Consider the following 20062-nt stretch of genomic DNA (forward strand, 5'->3'; position numbering starts at 1 on the left):
CTTTAAAAATTACCAATCAACTACTATATTTCCCTTCTGCAAGAAAATGTATGAAAATTGTGTTTCTATAGCTCATTAATGAGCTGTACTATTTTAATACTACTCCAAAGATCTGCTATGGTGATGATTTCATTAGAACTAGGTCAAAACTAAGATTTGTTATAGATGGATAATGAGATGATTGGCTCTCACAATTAAAAGATAACTATTGTGTGAATATTAAGAAAAGCTTTAGTGATGTATAGTTATGTTATTGTAGTTTAGATGTTCTCTGTTGTCCCCCACAGTTCCCTTTCCCCCCTGTATTGATACCATCAGACAGCCGGGGTTGTCTAGGACAGGTAAAAAAGAAGGAGGGCACATGTGTCCCTTACCTGGGACAGTTGGGAATGGAAAAGCTTGTTACTTAGGGGGTGCGGCATGGCAACACCTTACCTCCAATCAAGTTACAAGAAAGCAGTCTCCACCGATAAATGGCAAAGAAGAACTGACTGACAGACTTTGGGAGGGGCCAGGGGTAGCTGATGCAACCCCCCAGGGGTGTAAAAGACTGAGCATCCATCTTGAAGACTAACTGGCCACGTGGTATGCATGAGGGGTAGTTCCCAGTGTTGCAGCTTTTTCCTTATGTAGTCCTTTGTTGTATTTCTGTTAAGGTTTAATAAACCTTTCTAAATTTTCAAAGTGAGCAGTTGTTTCTCACAGATTCAGTACAATTTGATCTGAAGTGAGATCAGATGCCTATTCCTTACTTTGGAGATTTATTAATTTTATTGTATTATTCTAAGGCAAACATTAAAATATATGCATTAATTTCAAATTTGAAATCAGTATTACATCTATCATGGAATCAAAGTTGGGACATACAAATATAAGAAACTCAAAGTATAAATAAAGCTCTGTTTTACCTTCTACTTTTGTTTGCTGTTCATTTAAAAATTAAAACAATCAGAAAGCATTGTTAGCTTAATTTGGCTTTAAAATGTTCTTTTCCTACTTATGTACGCTAGAAATTTTCACTTATATGTAATTTCCTATGATTTTTAGCTTTCTTACCATTGAAAAATAAACCACAATATTTTATATTTGGGGACACTGAGAATCCATGCAATACAAGAGAGATTTTACTGTACTTTGAACCATTGTGCATCAAAATATGTATATATAAGTAGTAAAAGTGATAGACTGTGAAGGTAACCAGCTCTATGGGACAGCATATTGCATAGAACTGTTGGTGTCATGTTGCCAGCCCCTGGGCTGAGTGACAAGGCTTTTGGCCAATCAGATCTCTCATAAGACTACAGGCATTTCAGTGGTCCAGGACCCGAAGGGGCATGGAATTCAAACCAATGAGAGCACCCAGACCGGGTCTTTCAAATCCTCTATATTAAGGGAGGGCATGGAAAATAAAGGTCTCTGTGCCACACGAATATCTAGGGTGAGTGGTCTCTGTCTCCTTGCCCCTCACCCCCTGACACGTGACCTAAGACGTGGTGAACCCTGAAGTTATAGAACTCAGCAGCACAGAGCAAAGGGGACACACAGCATTAGAGCTGGAAATCGGTGTAGAACCAGATTATAAGAAGTGTAAGAGCTGGGAATTGGTGTGGGAGCCGGATTACAAGGGCATCAGAGCCCGGATTGATGTTTGGAACCGGAGGAATACAGCCTGGGAGCTGGGAACAGTGGAAGAGCCGATACGGTGAAAAAACAGGACTTTGCTAAGTAGCGGAAAGTGCTACAAGGTTTCTAGCCCTGTTTTTGTGGACTGGAATCTCTTAGGAGACCATGGGAGCTTAGATGTCAGGACCAGATAACTCCGTAATGAAGGTACTGATTTTCTTTCAAAGAAGAGGGATAATGCACAATGAACGAGCTCTACAAGCTTTATTCAGGTGGTGCGAAAACCATGAGCTGCACATATCAGAAGAGGACGTTTTAAATTTGCCTGTTTGGGAGAGGGTTGGACGAAATATATTTGAGGCAGTCTTATTTGGCAATGATGCAGCCATCGGTATTATAAACCATGAACGCTCATTCTGGACTTGGTAAAACAATTAGATTATGAAAGGCAAAGAGGGAAGGGCAGTAGCGCAACCATTCCTCTGTCTCACCCTGCGCGGGAGCCGTCTGTCCCCGGCTGCTGTGAAGACGTGCCCTGCTACATTGAGACTACGGTTGACCGCTGTGGAGCGATCGTGGGAAACCGCACAGCCCCAGGGAGTGGGGGAATCCCGGGAAACGGAGACCATCCGGGGGCTGCCCGAGCCGCAACTGTCGGCAATGCCCAGGGAACCAGTAGCGCCGGTTGCGCAATCCGACCACGTGGAGAGAGGGATGCCGCCGTAGCTCCGGGATGCCCTCCGTCCAGTCCGGACTGCTGTAATCACCATGCAGCTACCCCGGGCCAATATATCGCCGATCCAGGAGGGTATGCCATGCCACCCCGTTCTGGGGAACAGACCACGTTGTGGGTGCTTCTTACCCCAACGGGACACTATGCCATGCGGCCGCTCTGAGTCCTCCCAGGTTAAAGGGTAATTCCGCAGCCATTACACCGTGTCACGTGGCCGCTGACATCGCCCCCCCACCATTCGCACCGGGTCCGCCTGTACTTCCCATCACCATGGAAACACCAACTTCTCCGGAGACTTAGTGGGCTGGCTCCAAAGCCACACCTTCGAGGGATGTGCCTACCCCCGTGACCCCGCCTGCGACAGGGGGCGGGCCCCTGCACCCAAGCCAGCCTCCGTGGAACACAGCCTCACCTCCGATGGGAGTGGTCCCGCCACCGACCTAACCCCCAAGGGCGGGTCTGGGAACGCATCCACCAGGAACCCCCGCAGACATCCAACCCAGAAGCAGAGCAGCTACCCCCTCAGCCCTGCCTCTACCAGAACTACAGCCTTACATGCCAGCAAGGGACACAAGGTATCATCGTCCCCCTGCAGAACACCACGACAATACCACAGTCGTCTTGTTGCTGACAGTCCTGCCAGATCCTGCAAGTGTCTGGGAAAAGGCAAAGCTTGCTGCTGTCATGAGTGGAGACTATGAGGGAGCAGAACTCATTAATGTTCCTATATCGGGGGACGGAGAACCAGAGGATGAGACACCAGGAGCTTATCCTGTAATAAGAGGCAATGGGACTAGTTCTGACAAATATACCCCTTTTCAATGGCCAGCTCTATCTGAACTGTGTCAACTTGTGGCCAAGCATGGTTTGGGTTCTACTGCAGTTGCTAATATGCTACAGTTCTTAACCACTGAGGAGATAACTCCCTTTGCTATAAAGCAACTAGAAAAACTGATGTTTACAACTGTCCAATATATGGTTTTTGAATCAGCATGGAAGAGCGGTGCTTATAAACAAGGGTTAAAAAATCTAAAGATTCCATGGGAGGACCCACGTTATGGGGCAAGGGTCCCTCAGCTTCTGGGTCTCACGCCAGTGGACGATATGAAGCTCCAAGCCAGATTACACCCACTAATACTGGCACAAGTAAAGGAATTGGGTCTGCAAGCACTGTTCAAAGTAGCTAGCATGACAAACCTGACCCAAACACACTCAAAGATAAGGCAAGGAGTCAAAGAACTGTACTTAAAAATCATAGAGAGATTGCAAGATGCAATGGAAAAACAAATTGTTAGTGCAGAAATCAGCTAATTTTACAGCTGGCAAAAGACAATGCCAATGAGGATTGCCGGAGGGTGGTAGAACTGTTACCTAATGAGAACCCATCACTAAATGACCTGATAAATGCCTGTGCTAAGGTTGGATCCAATTTTCATAACATGACTATGTAAGCAGATTCTATAACAGCAGCTGCAAAGGTAGCACCTCAATGCTTCCAGTGTGGTCAGCAAGGCCACCTGAGAGCAAACTGTCCCCAAAAGTCCTTTCCACGGGGGATGTTTCAAGGACAGAACAGAGCATATACCAGCTGTAGCTGATGAGGAAGGACCGGACATGTGGCCAAGGTATGCATGTCAAGACTTCATGCTAATGGTCAATTTCTTAAGAACCGGGGAAACAGGATACCGAGCAAGGACAGAAATCGCTTGGCGGCACAAGTAATTTCCCACGCCTCAGCACAAGCCTATGTGATCAGCTCACAAGAGGGACTCGAGGAGCAACTGGAATGGATGTGTCCAACTCTGTCACAATAACTATATGCACTTCACAGGTACACAGGGTCCCTCTCTAGACTTGGGGGCCGATCGGGGAAGAATTAAGTGCACTGTTAATTGGAAAGTCCAGTACCACAATGCAAGGTATAATTGTACCCTATTGTTATCGATACAAGTTTTGCTGGACAAATACATGCAATGGCTTCAAACTCTACTCCACCATTAGACCATTCCTGAAAAAACTAGAATTGCTCAACTTGTCCCTTTTAAGTCTTATATCCCCAAAACAGACTCTAGAAAGCAAGAAGATCAAGGCTTTGGATCCACAGGGCAACCCCAGGTGAACTGGACTCAGATCGTGAGTAATCAAAGACCCAACATGGTTTGTACTATGATGATGCCTAAGGCAAAGCCCTCACAGATAAAGGTCAGTGGGATGGTTGACACAGGAACAGACATCACCATCATCTCTGCCAACATGTGACCACCATCGTGGCCTACTACACCTTTGGGATCTGCCATTGCTGGCCTAGGAGGGGTCACACAGATGCTGAAGCAGCAGTCCTGTGCTGATAAAGAATCCTGAGGGCCAAACGGCTACAATATGGCCATACATCACTACTGCACCGTTGAACCTGTAGGGGAGGGATGTTCTGTCTGCATGGGGGGTCCGGGTAGGAAGGGATTTTTAACAGGGGCCGCTGTGTTGAAGGGTGCAAGGTGTTCCACACCAGCCTTAAAATGGCTTACAGATCAGCCTGTGTGGATACCACAGTGGCCCCTTGAGGAAGAAAAGTTAAATGCCCTAAAAACACTTGTAAAAGCACAACTAGCACAAGGACACATAGAACCCTCTATGAGCCTGGAATGCCCCTTTATTTGTGGTAAAAAAGAAATCGGGTATATGGAGATTGCTCCATGACCTGAGAAGAATCAATTCAGTGATGGAGGGCATGGGGGCTGAAGCAAAGTGAAAATTTTGCAAGATAGAAATCCATTTTAATTTAGGTGAAATGTACATTTTTGAGTTGAGCCTGTGGTTAGAAATCGTAGTTATTTAGCCAGGCTGCAAGACCTAAGCTCAGTGAAGTTACTTCAGCGAAGGACAGAGATAAAGGGGAGGAGACAGAAGATGATAGAGAGAGACAGGGACTGCTGTAAGGGCAAGTCAGCCTGACCTCGGAATTCTTTCTGATAAAAAGGAACTAGTGGTAAAAGTCACAAGAGACCCATAAAAAATGAATATGTATGAATCTATTGTGAAACTGTATGCATATGTATTTGAGAGGGAGATAAAAAAAGACCTGAAGTTATCAGAGGTACGCATGCCTTTTTGAGGAGAGTTTTCTCCGCATGTGTCCAGCGCCGCAAATAAACATACCGAGCTTTACAACTTTTATAAAGTTGTGAGGTTTCTTCTTTTCTCCGCAAAACAGGGGCTTTGCAAGGCGGTATGCCTTCCCCTACAATGATACCTGGCTCCTGGGACATCCTGATTGTGGACCTAAAAGATTGCTTTTTCACTATTCTACTGCACCCAAACGATACCTCAAAGTTTGCCTTTACGGTGCCCTCCATTAATAACGCTGCACCAGCACAGTGTTATTGATGGCGTGTACTTCCACAAGGAATGTGCAACAGTCCCAGTATCTGCCAGTGGTATGTTGCACAAGCACTCTCATCCATGAGAGAAGTTTCCAGGGGCATACTGTTATCATTACATGGATGACATTTTGGTTGCATCCCAAACAAAATGGGAACTCTTACAGATTCAGCCAAACCTGCTGCCAGCACTGAAATCATTTGGGCTACAGATGGCGCCAGAGAAAGTGCAATAACAAGCATCCTGGAAATATTTGGGACTTAAAATTATGAACAAAACAATACAGCCACAGCCAATTCAATTTTCAAACAAGGTTGAGAATTTAAATGATGCACAGAAACTTTTGGGTACTATAAACTGGGTCAGACCATATCTGGGAGTAAATAGTTCACAATTAGCACTCTTATTTGACCTCCTGAAAGGGGATCCCGAATTAACTTCCCCCAGAAAACTAACCTCAGACGCAAAAGCTGCTCTCGAAACAGTAGAGCAAGCTATCACAAACAGACAGGTCCACCGGATATGCCTAGAGGTATGTATCACCATATTCTTTATCATTGCTGACTCTCATATTACGGGCATTATTGGATAGTGGAACACACAATGGCCTGACCCTTTGCACATCCTACAGTGGGTATTCTTACCTCACCGATCAAAAAAGTCGGCACCTACTGTGTCTGAGCTAACTGCACAGCTAATCATTAAATGCCGTCACAGGTGTCTGCAAGTGAATGCAAAAGACCCTGCACAAATTATTATTCCTATAAAACAAGAGGAATTCAAGTGGAGTCTTGCTAACTGCACAGCCTTGCAATGCACCCTTCAAAACTTTACTGGACAAATCACTTACCACTTACCAAGCCATAAATCACTCAAGCTAAGTGATGAAACTACACTCTAAAACCCCTAAATAGCTGAACACCCCTAAAGGGTGTTACAGTGTTAACTGATGGCTCTGGGAAAACAGGAAAGGCCATTGTGACATAGATAGAGGAGAGTGAGTGGCAAACATTGGAGGGACACAAGAGTGGATCACCTCAAATAGTAGAGCTACGGGCTGTAGCTATGGCTTTTCCATGTTTTCCCCACTCTCCCCTAAATGTCATAACTGATTCTGCATATGTGGCTGACATTGCACAAAGGTTAGACTGAACACTACTAAAAGAGATTGATAATGAGCAACTGTTTAAATTGCTAAAATTTCTATGTCTAACCATCCAGGCCAGGACTTACCTGTACTACATCCTACACATCAGGAGCCACACAAATTTACCAGATTTTATCACAGAGGGCAATGCCAGGGCAGATATGCTAGCTATCTATGCTTGGACAGCACCAAAACCAGATTTGCTGGCACAAGCAAAGGCATCACACAGTTTTTTCCACCAAGGTGCTTGAGCATTACAGTGGCAATTTCAGCTGTCAAACACAGAGGCTCATAATATTGTTAGCATCTGTGTTGACTGTCAAGGTCACGCTGCACCATTTCAGATGGGAGTGAACCCCCATGGACTGCGTGCTTTGCAAATCTGTCAAACTGATGTCACACGCATCCCTGAATCTGGCCATTTTAAATACACCCATGTCTCAATTGACACCTTTTCCTCAGCAACATGGGCTACAGTACACACAGGGGAAAGAGGACAGGATGCCATCGCACACTGGCGATCAGCTTGTGCATCCTTGGGCATTCCCCAAACCATCAAAACTGATAATGGCCCTGCATACATCTCACAGAAAACCAGGCAATTTCTACAACTCTGGGGTGTATCAAACCAAACCCATATCCCTCATTTACCAACTGGACAAGCCATAGTGGAAAGGGCACATGGTGCCTTAAAAAATATACTTAATAAACAGAAGGGAGGTATGTGTGGTGAGACTCCACAAAGCAGAATAGCTAAAGGTATATACACATTGAATCACCTAAAAGTATTAGAATCCAGTTATCTTAAATCACTTCTTATCACTACAATCATCCTGCAATGTTCAATTGCCCAAACCCAAGGTAATGGTACACAACCTCCTTACCAATACATAGGAGGGTCCTTGGGATCTCATTACTTGGGGTCGGGGATATGTATGTGTTCCAACAGACCGTGAGACATGTTGGGTACCTGCCAGATGCATCCGACCTGCACTGTGTCCTGCTCAGGACCACAGACAGCACCCTCCTGATAAACCCTCAGCAGACATCACAGAGCCATGTGATCAGAGTGATTGATGACTACCTCATGGAAATCTGGGACTACAGTTCACATAAAGACTCAATCTGTTTACAAATTATTTCTCTGTTTACAAACTGTTTTCCTTGTCTACAGATTGTTTCCTAGTTTTCCAGTTGGGTTTGTTTTTGTTTTTTTTTTCTTTAATAAGGGTTGAATGATTCTTGTTCTTACAGACGGTTTCATTTTCTTCATTGGTTAAATGGTTTGCTGCTTTTAAAAAAAAGTTGCAATCTGTAACCTATAAGCCTAATGCCTGTGGCATATTTACCTGAGCTCTCCCCTATCGGGTCCTGGACATAAATGCTGCAGCTATAACGTAAATCAAAATTTATAGAAAACAAAGGGTGAGATGTTGGTGCCATGTTTCCAGCCCCTGGGCTGAGTGAGAAGGGTTTTGGCCAATCAGATCTCTCATAAGACTACAGCCATTTCAGTGGTCCAGGACCCGAAGGGGTGTGGAGTTCAAACCAATGAGAGCACCCGGACTGGGTCTTTTAAATCCTCTATATAAGGGAGGGCATGGAAAATAAAGGTCTCTGTGCCACATGAACATCTGGGGAGAGTGGTCTCTGTCTCCTTGCCCCTCACCCCCCTACACGTGACCTAACATAGAACAGCCCGCGTGAGAGGCTGATAAAGCAGAAGCAAAATGTATGGTAATTAGAGAGCATTTGAGCCAATCTCAGCAGACCTAATTAACACACTAGTAGCTCTCTAGCTGCCTAAACTGTATCAGCAAGGTATTTTAAAGTTTTTCTTGACTCAATCACATATAAAGGATTGTGCTAGATAAGGACCCTCAGGCTACTATGCAGATAAATCTCCAGATTTTTGTTATGTGTATGGCCATGTTCCATTGACTTAACCATCGTTTTTTTTTACCAGATGAAAAATTTTACCAGACCTCTGTAGTATATTACTCAGAGCATCTGAATTTCTTGGAGATGACATTTAGACAATGCTCAGGGTCCAATGTTAAATTGCATTGCTATTTTAAACAAGGAAAACAGATGTTCAAGGGCGTTGCAATTTTTGTGATTTGCATAGAGGTCTACCTTTGATTGCACTTTCCTAGTAATAATGTAAGATTTCAAATTATCATACACTTATGTTTTGAGAAACACACACATAATACTAAACTAGATTCACTACCTTCCTTACAGTAGTCTTTACATTCACATAATTCAGTGCAGGTTTGTGCTGAATATGCATGCACACGCAGATCCTTGCACACACACATAAAGAAACTGTACGTGTAAGTACATAAAAATACAGTATACAAAGATAAAAAGTATGAATTAATTTGATAGAAAGAACAGAAAATAAGATACAGTTATTTGTAGCCACTATATACTTACTATTTTGTTGAATCTGATAACTGATATTCTCGTCGTCTATCATAACATTCCTGGATTCCAGGGTCATTCCATAAACTTCTCAGTGCATCTACATAGGGGTTCTCAAAAGTTGACACCTTCTCTACATCGACTTCTCGAACTAACTGTGCATGAGCCTAATTTGAAACAAAGAAAACAATTTATTTCATTTTCTATGTTTACAAATAGTTCATTTTCTCAGGTTGAAAGGTGTAGCTAAGTGTGTATTCTATTGCCATCTGTTAGAGGTGGGGCAGTTATCTTCTGTAAATTAGGCAGTTTTCTTTATCTCTTCCACTACCCATCCTCCCTCAGAGGAGATATCTTCTGTTAATGGGTCATTGAGTCTCACTGCATAACTGATAAAATTACATCATCCTCTTGTGAGATGCTCTGCCCAGAGGGAGGAACCAAGCATTCCTACCTAGATATAATCTGAGATTTGGAACACCACAGTCAGCCTTCTCCCACTGGATTCCCAGAGGAGCAGCTTTCTTCTCCACTGGATTCCCAGAGGAAGACCAGGCCTATCTACACCACCACTGGACCTTCAGAGGAAAACTACACCCTTCTACAAGATCAGTGCTTCAACAGAACCGCATCTGTCACTCCAGGAGGACTGCAGCCACCATTTAATCAGACTGCTGCCAACACCCTGACCCACAGGGTGTCAGGTTGTATTCTGATTCTTTCACTGTTGTTTTGTATTACTGCATTTTTATTTTTATTTTTTCCTAATGAAGAACTGTTATTCCTACTCCCATATCTTTCCCTGAAAGGCCCTTAATTTCAAAATTATAATAATTTGGAGGGAGGGGTTTTACATTTTCCATTTTAAGGACGTGTCTTGCCTGCCTTAGCAAACCAAGACAGATTTTGGCGCCCAATGTGAGGCTCGAGGGTATCGAGAGAAAAAGGGTGAAAAAGAAATAGCAGTTCTTGAGTAACCTAATTTTTTGTGTGCTGGATACAGAAAACTTGTTAAGTGTCACCATGTGGTCTAGCTTACCCTGGTTCGGGTGGCATGTGGTCATGGCTATATTTCTCCCATTTGAATGCCCTTATCTAAACATGGTTCCTATAACTAAGGCTATTGTGGCTGTTATTCAGTTTGCTTTATGGGCTAATAGGGGGAGGAATTCATGGATATTTAACTTCCTCTGGAAGGCAGGCACATGGAGTCAGAGCTATCACACACTAACTGTATGTTTTTGGGGTTACTTTAATAATGGTACCTACTGTGAGGAAATGACACCGGGGGAAGTTTTCTCCCAACCCTTTAACCATCTCTTTGGGTCTGCCCCACCAGTTTTCGATGGGTTCAAATCTTCTCTAAATGCTAATGACATCATACAGTGGTTGATGTTGCTGATACGCCTGTTAAGCCTGTTCTATTTAGCATTCAGAGATAAGGGAAGATTGACTTGCATAACCACCCTGACACCTATCCCAGAAAGTAGGGATGCTGCCACAGAACCTGACACTGCCCTGGGGACTAGGGATGCTGCCCCAGAGCCTGACCATGCCCCACAGCCCACCTCAGAAATAAAACACCCAGATTGGGTGGGAGTTCTGGTAAAGGAGATATGTGAGATGAGCCAGATGCTGAAAGAGTACATTTCTCCAGCTGGTGAGAAACCCTCCTCCTGCCTCAAAGAGGGAGAGTTTAAGGGTGCAGCAGTGGAACCCACAGATGTTACAACTGTCCACGTTCCAGCTGAACTGCAAGGGCGGTCACAGCCAGCAACAGTCGCCCCTGTGGAAATGAGGAAGTCCAAGATGAAAACAAAACAGCCAGATAAGGATAAGAATGGAGCGTCTTCACAACCTGCAGGGGAGCCAACAGTTGAGATCATCACAAAGTCCCTGACATATGAAAGTCTCTGTAATCTGCACAAAGACATACGACAGGGACATCAGGCTTATATAACCTGGTAATTTTGGGTCTGAGACCTTATGGGTACAGGTGTGCAACAAGATGGTGGTGAGGCAAGGAATGTGGGACCCTTGACCCAGGACTCAGGTGTGAATCAGGTATTCATAAGGAAGCCAGGGTCCCCTTTCCCTCTGGGAGCGGCTTTTAATGAGCATCAAAGAGAGGTTTGTCCACAGGGAGAGAATGCAAGGGCACCATCATAGAATGCGCTAGAAGACCCTTGAGGAAGGGATCCAACAGCTGAGAGAAGCAGCAGTATTGGAGGTACTCTTTGGGAGGGATGGACAGCATGATAATGACCCTGACAAAGCCAGGTGCACAGGGCAACTTGTAGACTGGCAAATCTAGGGCCATCTCTATACACCACCTTCATTGCAACTATTAATGCCGATAACAACCGAGACAGTAGGTTCTGTCACCAACAAGCTTAGAAATTATGAGAGTATGATCAATGGCCTGATGTAGGCCCATGTCCCTGCTGTAATTAGAAGCCTCCAAGAGGAGATGAGGGAGGAGGTGAGGAGGAACAGTTCCTATATGGCACCAGTGAAAGTCAAAGGCAGCAAAATCAGAGCCCAACGTCCCCCCGATAGAGAGATATGGCACACCCTCCGAGCTGACCTGTGGTTCTTCCTGGGTGACCATGGGGAAGACATGGGATGTGAAACCTGTAAGAGTGATCTCTGGGGCCTTTTCGGGGGTCCGATCCGGCTAGCTCTGGACCTTGGCCCCTTGCAGTCTTACAAGGACAAAATAAAAATACTCGAGGCACTCTTTCCTCTTGGGACCAGAGTCCCACTTTATTCTGGATAGAAGCCGCCTGGGAATAAAGGCGGTGTCCCTGGGGGGAAAGAGGCTGGAATGTCTGATGGCAGGAGATTTTAAATCCAGGGAAAGGGAGGCAGAGGAGAGGGGCCACAGCCAATGTGATACAAGTGAGGGGAGGGGTGAGGGGAGGAGTAACATGGGGAGAGACCACCACTACTGGGGCTTAGGGGAGAGGGGAAGACCATGGGATATGAGGGGGGAAACCCATGAGGATGCAAACATACTATTCAGTGCAAAATACCAAACCCAGTGCAAAACAACAACTAAATAAACTATTTAGTGCAATACAACAGAAACCTACTTCTGTCCTGGCAGAATGGGTGTGTCAACACAAGGAGGGAAACACTAACTGAGGGAGTTCCACTAAAGTGAAAGCAGCCTCAGCCTCTCATGACTGAGCTGCTGGGTATGATCTGTCAGATCCCCTTGAAGGTACCTCTAGCATGTATGCCCAGGAAAGGAATGATAACCAGGGCTAGAGGGCCCTGCCTCTAGCCAGGAAGAGTCACGGGAAAACTGGATCTTCTGGACAGTGTGGATCCAATGGCCTGGCACATCAGAGCCACAAAAATTTGAAACATTAGTTGATACTAGTGCTCAATGTACCCTAATGCCATTGGGACATGTGGGGGCAGAACCTGTTTCCATTGCTGGGGTAATGGGGGAGGTCACAGCAATTGACCCTGTTGGAAGCCAAGGGGAGCCTGACTGGGAAGGAGTGGCAGAAACATCCTATTGTGACCAGCCCAGAGGGCCCGTGTATTCTAGGCAAAGACTTTCTTGAGAATAACTGTTACAAAGACCCAAAGGGACTCAGGTGGGCTTTTGAAATAGCTGCTGTAGCGGCAGAGGACATTAGGCAATTGAACATCTTGCCTGGACTATCAGAAAACCCATCTGCAGTAGGACTCCTGAGGGTGGAAAAGCAACGAGTACCAATTGCCACCTCAATGATGCACCACGGGCAGTATCGGATGAATCAAGATGCTGTGATCTCCATCCATAAGATGATCTGTGAGCTGGAGAGCCAAGGGGTGCTCAGCAAAACCCATTCACCCTTTCAACAGCCCCATTTGGCCTGTGCGCAAGTCTGACAGAAAATGGAGACTGACGGTGGTCTATCGTAGCTTGAATGAAGTAACTCCATCACTGAGCGCTGCTGTGCCGGACATGCCGGAACTCCAGTACAAGCTGGAGACTAGGCAGCGAGGTGGTATGCCACTATTGACATTGCCAATGTATTTTTCTCCATTCCTCTGGCAGCAGAGTGCAGGCTTTAGTTTGCCTTCACCTGGAGGGGAGTGCAATACACCTGGAACCGACTGCCCCAGGGGTGGAAACACAGTCCCACCATCTGCCATGGACTGATCTGAGCTGCACTAGAAAAGAGTGAAGCTCCAGAACATCTCCAGTACATTGATGACATCATTGTGTGTGGGAACACGGCAATGGAAGCATTTGAGAGAGAGCATCATCCATATTCTGCTGAAAGCTGGCTTCGCCATCAAGAGCAACTTCAAAGGACCTGCCTGAGAGATCCAATTCCTAGGAGTAAAGTGGCAAGATGGACAGTGTCAGTTTCCCACTGATGTCATCAATAAGATCACTGTGATGTCTCCACTGACCAGCAAGAAGGAAACACAAGCTTTCCTAGGCGCCATGTTTTTGGAGAATGCACATTCCTGAGTACAGTCAAATTGTGAGCCCTCTCTACCTGGTTACCTGCAAGAAGAACAATTTCCACTGGGTCTCTGAACAGCAACAAGCCTTCGCCCAGATCGAGCAGGAGATCATTCAGCCAGTAGCCCTTGTCCTAGTCAGGACGGGACGAGAGGTGAAGAATGTGCTTTACTCTGCCGCCAGGAAAAATGGCTTGTCCTGGAGCCTGTGGCAGAAGGTGCCTAGAGAGACTCGAGGCTGACCACTGGGATTTTGGAGTCGAAGCTACAGAGGATCTGAAGCCAACTACACTATAACAGAGAAGGAAATCTTGGCTCCCTGTGAAGGAGTTCAAGCTGCCTCAGAGGTGATTGGCATGGAAGCACAACTCCTCCTGGCACCCTGACTACCACTGCTGAGATGGATGTTTAAAGGAAAGGTTTCCTCTACCCACCATGCCACTGATGCCACATGGAGCAAATGGATTACCTGTCGCTGACGGACACGAAAGAACACAAGCACACCACCTCTCTCAAGGTGAAGGAAAAAAGGGAAGTTTTATTCTCTGACTCCAATATTTATAGTTTTACAAAAGTGACAGTGGATTGGAAGGTGACAGTAACACCTCTGCAATGGCACAGGTCAAACCAACAGTCCATCAACTCTCTCCTCCTCCATAAAGGAATGAAAAACAATGAGTTATTTACAGAAAGTGTGTGAGAAAGTTCACTACAAGAATGTCAACATCAGAAGGCTTAGAAAATCTCAAAAAACCAGGGCGACATCTACCCTCATCACACAGCGCGCCTGTATTGCCCTGGGACTTTGGAAATAATTACAAACGTGCTGGAAGTTGAAAACTTTAGTCTCACTGATGAAGAAGAGCAGGAACAAGTGACACAGGCTGAAGAAGCTCCACTGTAAAACAGACTACCAGCAGAAGAAACACGATACGCTCTTTTCACAGATGTTTCTTGTTGCATCGTAGAGATGAACTAGAAGTAGAAAGCAGCCGTATGGAGCCCCACAAGACAAGTTGCACAAGCTACCGAAGGAGAAGGTGGATCAAGCCAACTTGCTGAACTAAGGTCGTTCAGCTGGCCCTGGACATTGCTGAAAGAGAGAAGTGGCCAAAGCTCTACCTCTAAACTGATTCACGGATGATAGCCAATGCTCTGTGGGGCTGGCTAGAAAAGTGTAAAAAGGCCAACTGGCAATGTAGAGGAAAACCAGTCTGAGCTGCCGATGAGTAGAAAGACATTGCCACTCAGGTAGAGAAGTTACCTGTGAAAGTCTGTCATGTAGATTCCCATGTTCCCAAGAGTAGAGCTAATGAGGAGCACCAAAACAATGAGCAGGTAAATCAGGCTACAAAGATAGAGGTGTCAAAGACAGACTTAGATCAGCAACACAAAAGAGAGCTGTTCTTAGCTCAGTGGGCTCATGATGCTTCAAGTCATCAGGGCAGAGATGCCGCCTATAAGGCATGAGACCAAGGGGTAGATTTAACCATGGATAGTATTTCTCACTTTATCCATGACTGTGAGATGTGTGCTGAGATCAAGCAGGCCAAGCGGGTGAAACCCCTATAGTATGGTGGGCAGTGGTCCAAATATAACTATGGGGAGGCCTGGCAGATTGACTACATCACACTGCCCCAGTAAGCACTATGTGCTGACCATGGTGGAAGCCACCACTGGCTAGTTGGAGACCTACGCTGTACCTCACACTACTGCCCAGAACACCATCTTGGGCCTGGAAAAACAAGTCCTGTAGAGACATGGCACCCCTGGAGAGAACTGAGTCAGACAACAGGACCCATTTCAAGAATGGCTTTATAAACACCTGGGCCAGAGAACATGGTATTGAAAAGATATATCATATCCCTTATCATGCACCAGCTGCTGGGAAAGTTGATTGGTGCAACGGACTGCTTAAGACCACCCTGAAGGAACGTGGCAGGGTAACCTTTAGAAATTGAGACATTAACTTGGCAAAAGCCACCTGGATGGTCAACACCCATGGGTCCATCAATAGCGCTAGTCCTGCCGAGTCTGAACCCTTGCACACAGTGGATGGACATAAAGTCCCTATGGTACACATAAAAGGTATTTTAGGAAAGACTGGATTAGTCTGACCGCAGGCAAAGATGAACCCATCTGCGGGATTGTTTTTGCTCAAGGACCTGGTTACACTTAGTGGGTAATACAGAAAGATGGAGAAGCCCATTGTGTACCACGGGGAAACCTATTATTAAGTGAAAACTGTATGTAAAGTTTCACTGTGTAGAGTTTATTGATTTGGCTAAGATGCAGATGGTAATAGAATAAGGGGTGGAAAATGTCTTAGGTTGAAAAGTGTAGCTGAGTGTGTATTTTATTGCCATCTGTTAGAGGTGGGGCAGTTATCTTCTGTTAATTGAGCCATCTGTTAAAACCAGGTGGTGCAGTTTTCTTTATCTCTTCCACTACCCATCCTCCCTCAGAGGAGATATCTTCTGTTAATGGGCCATTGAGTCTCACTGCATGACTGATAAAATTACATCATCCTCTTGTGAGATGCTCTGCCCAGAGGGAGGAACCAAGCATTCCTACCTAGATATAATCTGAGATTTGGAACACCACAGTCAGCCTTCTCCCACTGGATTCCCAGAGGAGCAGCTTTCTTCTCCACTGGATTCTCAGAGGAAGACCAGGCCCATCTACACCACCACTGGACCTTCAGAGGAAAACTACACCCTTATACAGGATCACTGCTTCAACAGAACCGCATCTGTCACTCCAGGAGGACTGCAGCCACCATTTAATCAGACTGCTGCCAACACCCTGACCCACAGGGTGTTAGGTTGTATTCTGACTCTGTCAGTAGTTTGTTTTCTTTTTTGTACTATTACATTTGTGGTTTTAATTTTCCTAGTAAAGAACTGTTATTCCTATTCCCATATCTTTGCCTGAGAGCCCTTGAATTTCAAAATTATAATAATTTGGAGAGAGGGGGTTTACATTTCAAGGGAGGCTCCTGCCGGCCATAGCAGACACCTGTCTTTTCAAACCAAGACATTCATATATTGTGAATGTGATAACAGGAATAATTTTTCAGACTGGCCATCTTACCAATGTGTGGTTATAATTGAATGATGTTAAGGTGTGTTCAAACTAACAAAAATAGTAATCGGAATTCTATGAGAGAAGGTAAATTAATAAATGAGTATATGGGCCATTATTTCAGAATAAGCATATCCTAATCCAGTATTATGCAGCTGAAATTGATAAAATATTCTTATGAAAATTTACATTTAATTAGGCTACATTTTAAGAAAGTTCTCATTTTTCAGATCTAATTTTAGGGCATATAATATGCTTGCTTTAAAATTATCATTTCTTAAGCAACTTGACAGAGTTAGACTGATAGGAGCAGAAAGAATGGGAAGGAGGAAGAAAACTTGTCTTTTAGAGAGATTCATTTATATGTACATACACTAAGAAAGTAAAAGAACAGATGAAAACTTAGCAAAAAAAAAAGAAGGGATTCTATTCTCAAATTTAGTCTACATTTCAGACTAGACTCATTTCAGTAAGGACACAGACCCCTTTCCATTTTAAATCAGGTAAGTACATAAAATAAGGACTGGGTTTGTTAATTTTAAAGTAATTTGTCCTGCTTTCACATGTACAACCTGTCACCTCTCTTTTTAGGCAGTCCAGGAGAATGCTACAACTCATTACTTAACAAAATTTTATGCTTGCAACTATTGTCTACTCATAGGGAAATCAAGAACCCCAAGTTCAATCTGAAAAAATGTTTGTCTTTGAGATATGGAGAATATATGTTCTCTATTCTAAGAATTCAAGTCTCCAAGTTCTAACAAAGTTTATTTTCTTCTGGAACATCATGTTCACCCATCCCAAAACTGGACAGATCATAAAGGGTTTCTACTGTCTGATAACAAAATTTTTACAAAATGGTATTCAACTAAGCGCAAGCCAGTACTCTTATGAAACAGGAAGATATATTTTTTCCCAAAATATTTTGTATTTTTTGCTGAAGCCCAGTTATGTATTCAATTTGCTTTATAGTCTTCCAAAAGAATGATACTCCAAGTATTTGCTCACTACTTGCGACAAACCGATACACAATATATTCAGATATTATTTATTTTATTGTTCTTGAGCTCTGAAAGTATGGCCAGCTGAAATCAAAATGCTAACATAGGTAAAAGACGGACTTAGTATTCAGAAGTTGCTCTTAAGCTTTCATTGGAAATTCATCATAATTGACAGATGCTCAAGTATTATACATCAGGAGCATCATAAAAGGTATTTACTATTTTCAGTTAATAATTTAGACATGTAATTACTAAAAAATAGATGAAGATTTTAAATAGCTTTGTTTCTCAGTTCTGCTTGTCCTGCCCCAGAACTAATATGACTTTGCACTATGTGGCAAAAACCTCTGAAATGAAGTTCAATATATACCAGTGACGCATATCCAGCAGAAATCTAATTCAGCCTTTTAAAAGAAACATAGGAACATTCTTTCCTCAATAAAAAATGTTTCTGGTTCCCTTGGTAGACTTATGACTACTTGTATCCTACTGACATACAGCTCTTGACAACAAAGCTGCTTTTCTTAAAAAAGTACTAACCCTTCACACAGATTTCAAGTCTTTATGCTACGTCTAGGCTATGGTGTCTTGTTCCCCAGAGGTACTATACTTTGCTGTAGATTACATTTTTTCTTTCTCTGAGTCTTTGTCAGTTGGTATCTTTTACTGGCTTCTAATTTCTGGTCGAAAAGAGATTTAAAACCAGGATCTCATCTATTGGCTTTTTTTCTCAATCCCATAAAAACAAAAGTAATTCTACTGAAGCCTAATGAGATGCAAAAGCATGAATTTAATGCAGAAAAAGACTCAAGTATGCATGATGTGTGGTGCTAAAACTGCTAAATATTTGGTTTAGTTTCCTTCCACTAATATAATATCAATCTTGGAACATGACTTTTGATGTTAGCACTCAAACTGCTTGCATGAAAAATCTGAGGACTCATCATTCATCCAGTTTCTGCAGTATAACCTTTACCCAGTACTTCTTAGTCTTCACTGATACTTTTTGCCTTTTGTGCATCCAGTTCTCCTCTCTGGCCACCCACCGTGAGGGGGGGGTGGAAGAGGGGGTGGGAGAAATGACTAAGCAGCAGTCTTGTTTGCAAAGTCTCATTGGGAGAACTAAATTGAGGAGTACCATTCCTAAACCATGACAGTTTCATAGTCTCAGTTTTCTACTTATTTTCTAATTTTTTGAAAGCACTCATGTTCCTCAGTGACTAAGCGGGACAGAAAATGGATCTGTTCCCATATTCTTTCCATAGATGCACTAACCTTTTGGAATCTTACAACAGTGGTGACCTAGTTACAGGGATAGAAGGCAGAGTTTAGCATTAGGGATAACAAAATCATGTATTCTAGACTCTTCTACATTATCTTTAGTGCATTGTCTTTTTTTAAGGCAGTAGTGGGAAGCATAAGGTCTGCCATTCTTTCTCTGGCCTGGAGCTGGGGAGGGACTGGGGCTTTCCAGACCACATCGTCACCACAGGTCCCCGGTTCATCATTTTCTCCAGCCGTGGAGCGCAAAGCCTTGAAAAGACAGCTTCTGACTCAGAGATTGCCTTGGGAAATGGAGCAGCAGGGGTGGCCCCCAGTTCAGTCAAGCTGTGTGCAGCCAGAGCCTGCTCAGGACCCAGCTGCATGTTGCCTGCCGGTTTGCTGCTGCCTTCACTGAGAGAACGACTCAGCACTCCCCACTGCCATTGCCACTCGCTGTCGGGGAGAGACACTCACCACAAGTAAGGGAAGATCCAGACAGTGACAGCATGCCCCACTGCCACTACCACTGCTGCTGCCTGGGGGAGGGAGCTTGCCCAGGACCGTGCATCTTGGCAGCATAGTTCCTGGTTTGAAATATCTCATTGGGTTTCATTTTGTTCCTGTTTTTCTATTGTTCCCAGTCTGGGGGGAGGAGGTTTGAGCCACAAGACCCTCTCCGGTGTGCTGCCTGTTCTCCCAGGTGCCACGTGGCAGACAGCGTGGGGGGAGCTACCATTTTGGTTTTCCCCTAGGGGTGGGGGGCCAGGTGACGTTTTGCCTTTGCTGATTTTATAGATAAACCATTTTTCTCTCTGTATTGTTGTATTGTTTGCACCTTTTGCCTCAGTAAAATTGTGACTAATGGTTTTTTTTTTAGTTCTCACAGTCCTGTTTTCCCCTCCACTTGGGCAGGGGGGAGGAGCTCGAGGAGTA

At 44.3% G+C, this 20062-nt stretch overlaps 1 protein-coding gene across 1 annotated transcript in view; it reads right to left on the reverse strand.

The window, feature by feature from the left end:
• Nucleotides 1–20062, reverse strand: part of LOC131095431 (guanine nucleotide-binding protein G(q) subunit alpha) — a 202154-nt gene that overhangs the window by 62812 nt on the left and 119280 nt on the right. The window contains exon 3 of the mRNA XM_058043132.1: nucleotides 9321–9475. Within this exon, the coding sequence (XP_057899115.1) occupies nucleotides 9321–9475 (155 nt within the window). The remainder of the gene's footprint in view (nucleotides 1–9320; nucleotides 9476–20062) is intronic.

The sequence above is a fragment of the Melospiza georgiana genome, chromosome W (genome assembly GCF_028018845.1).
Source record: "Melospiza georgiana isolate bMelGeo1 chromosome W, bMelGeo1.pri, whole genome shotgun sequence".
NCBI lineage: Eukaryota > Metazoa > Chordata > Aves > Passeriformes > Passerellidae > Melospiza > Melospiza georgiana.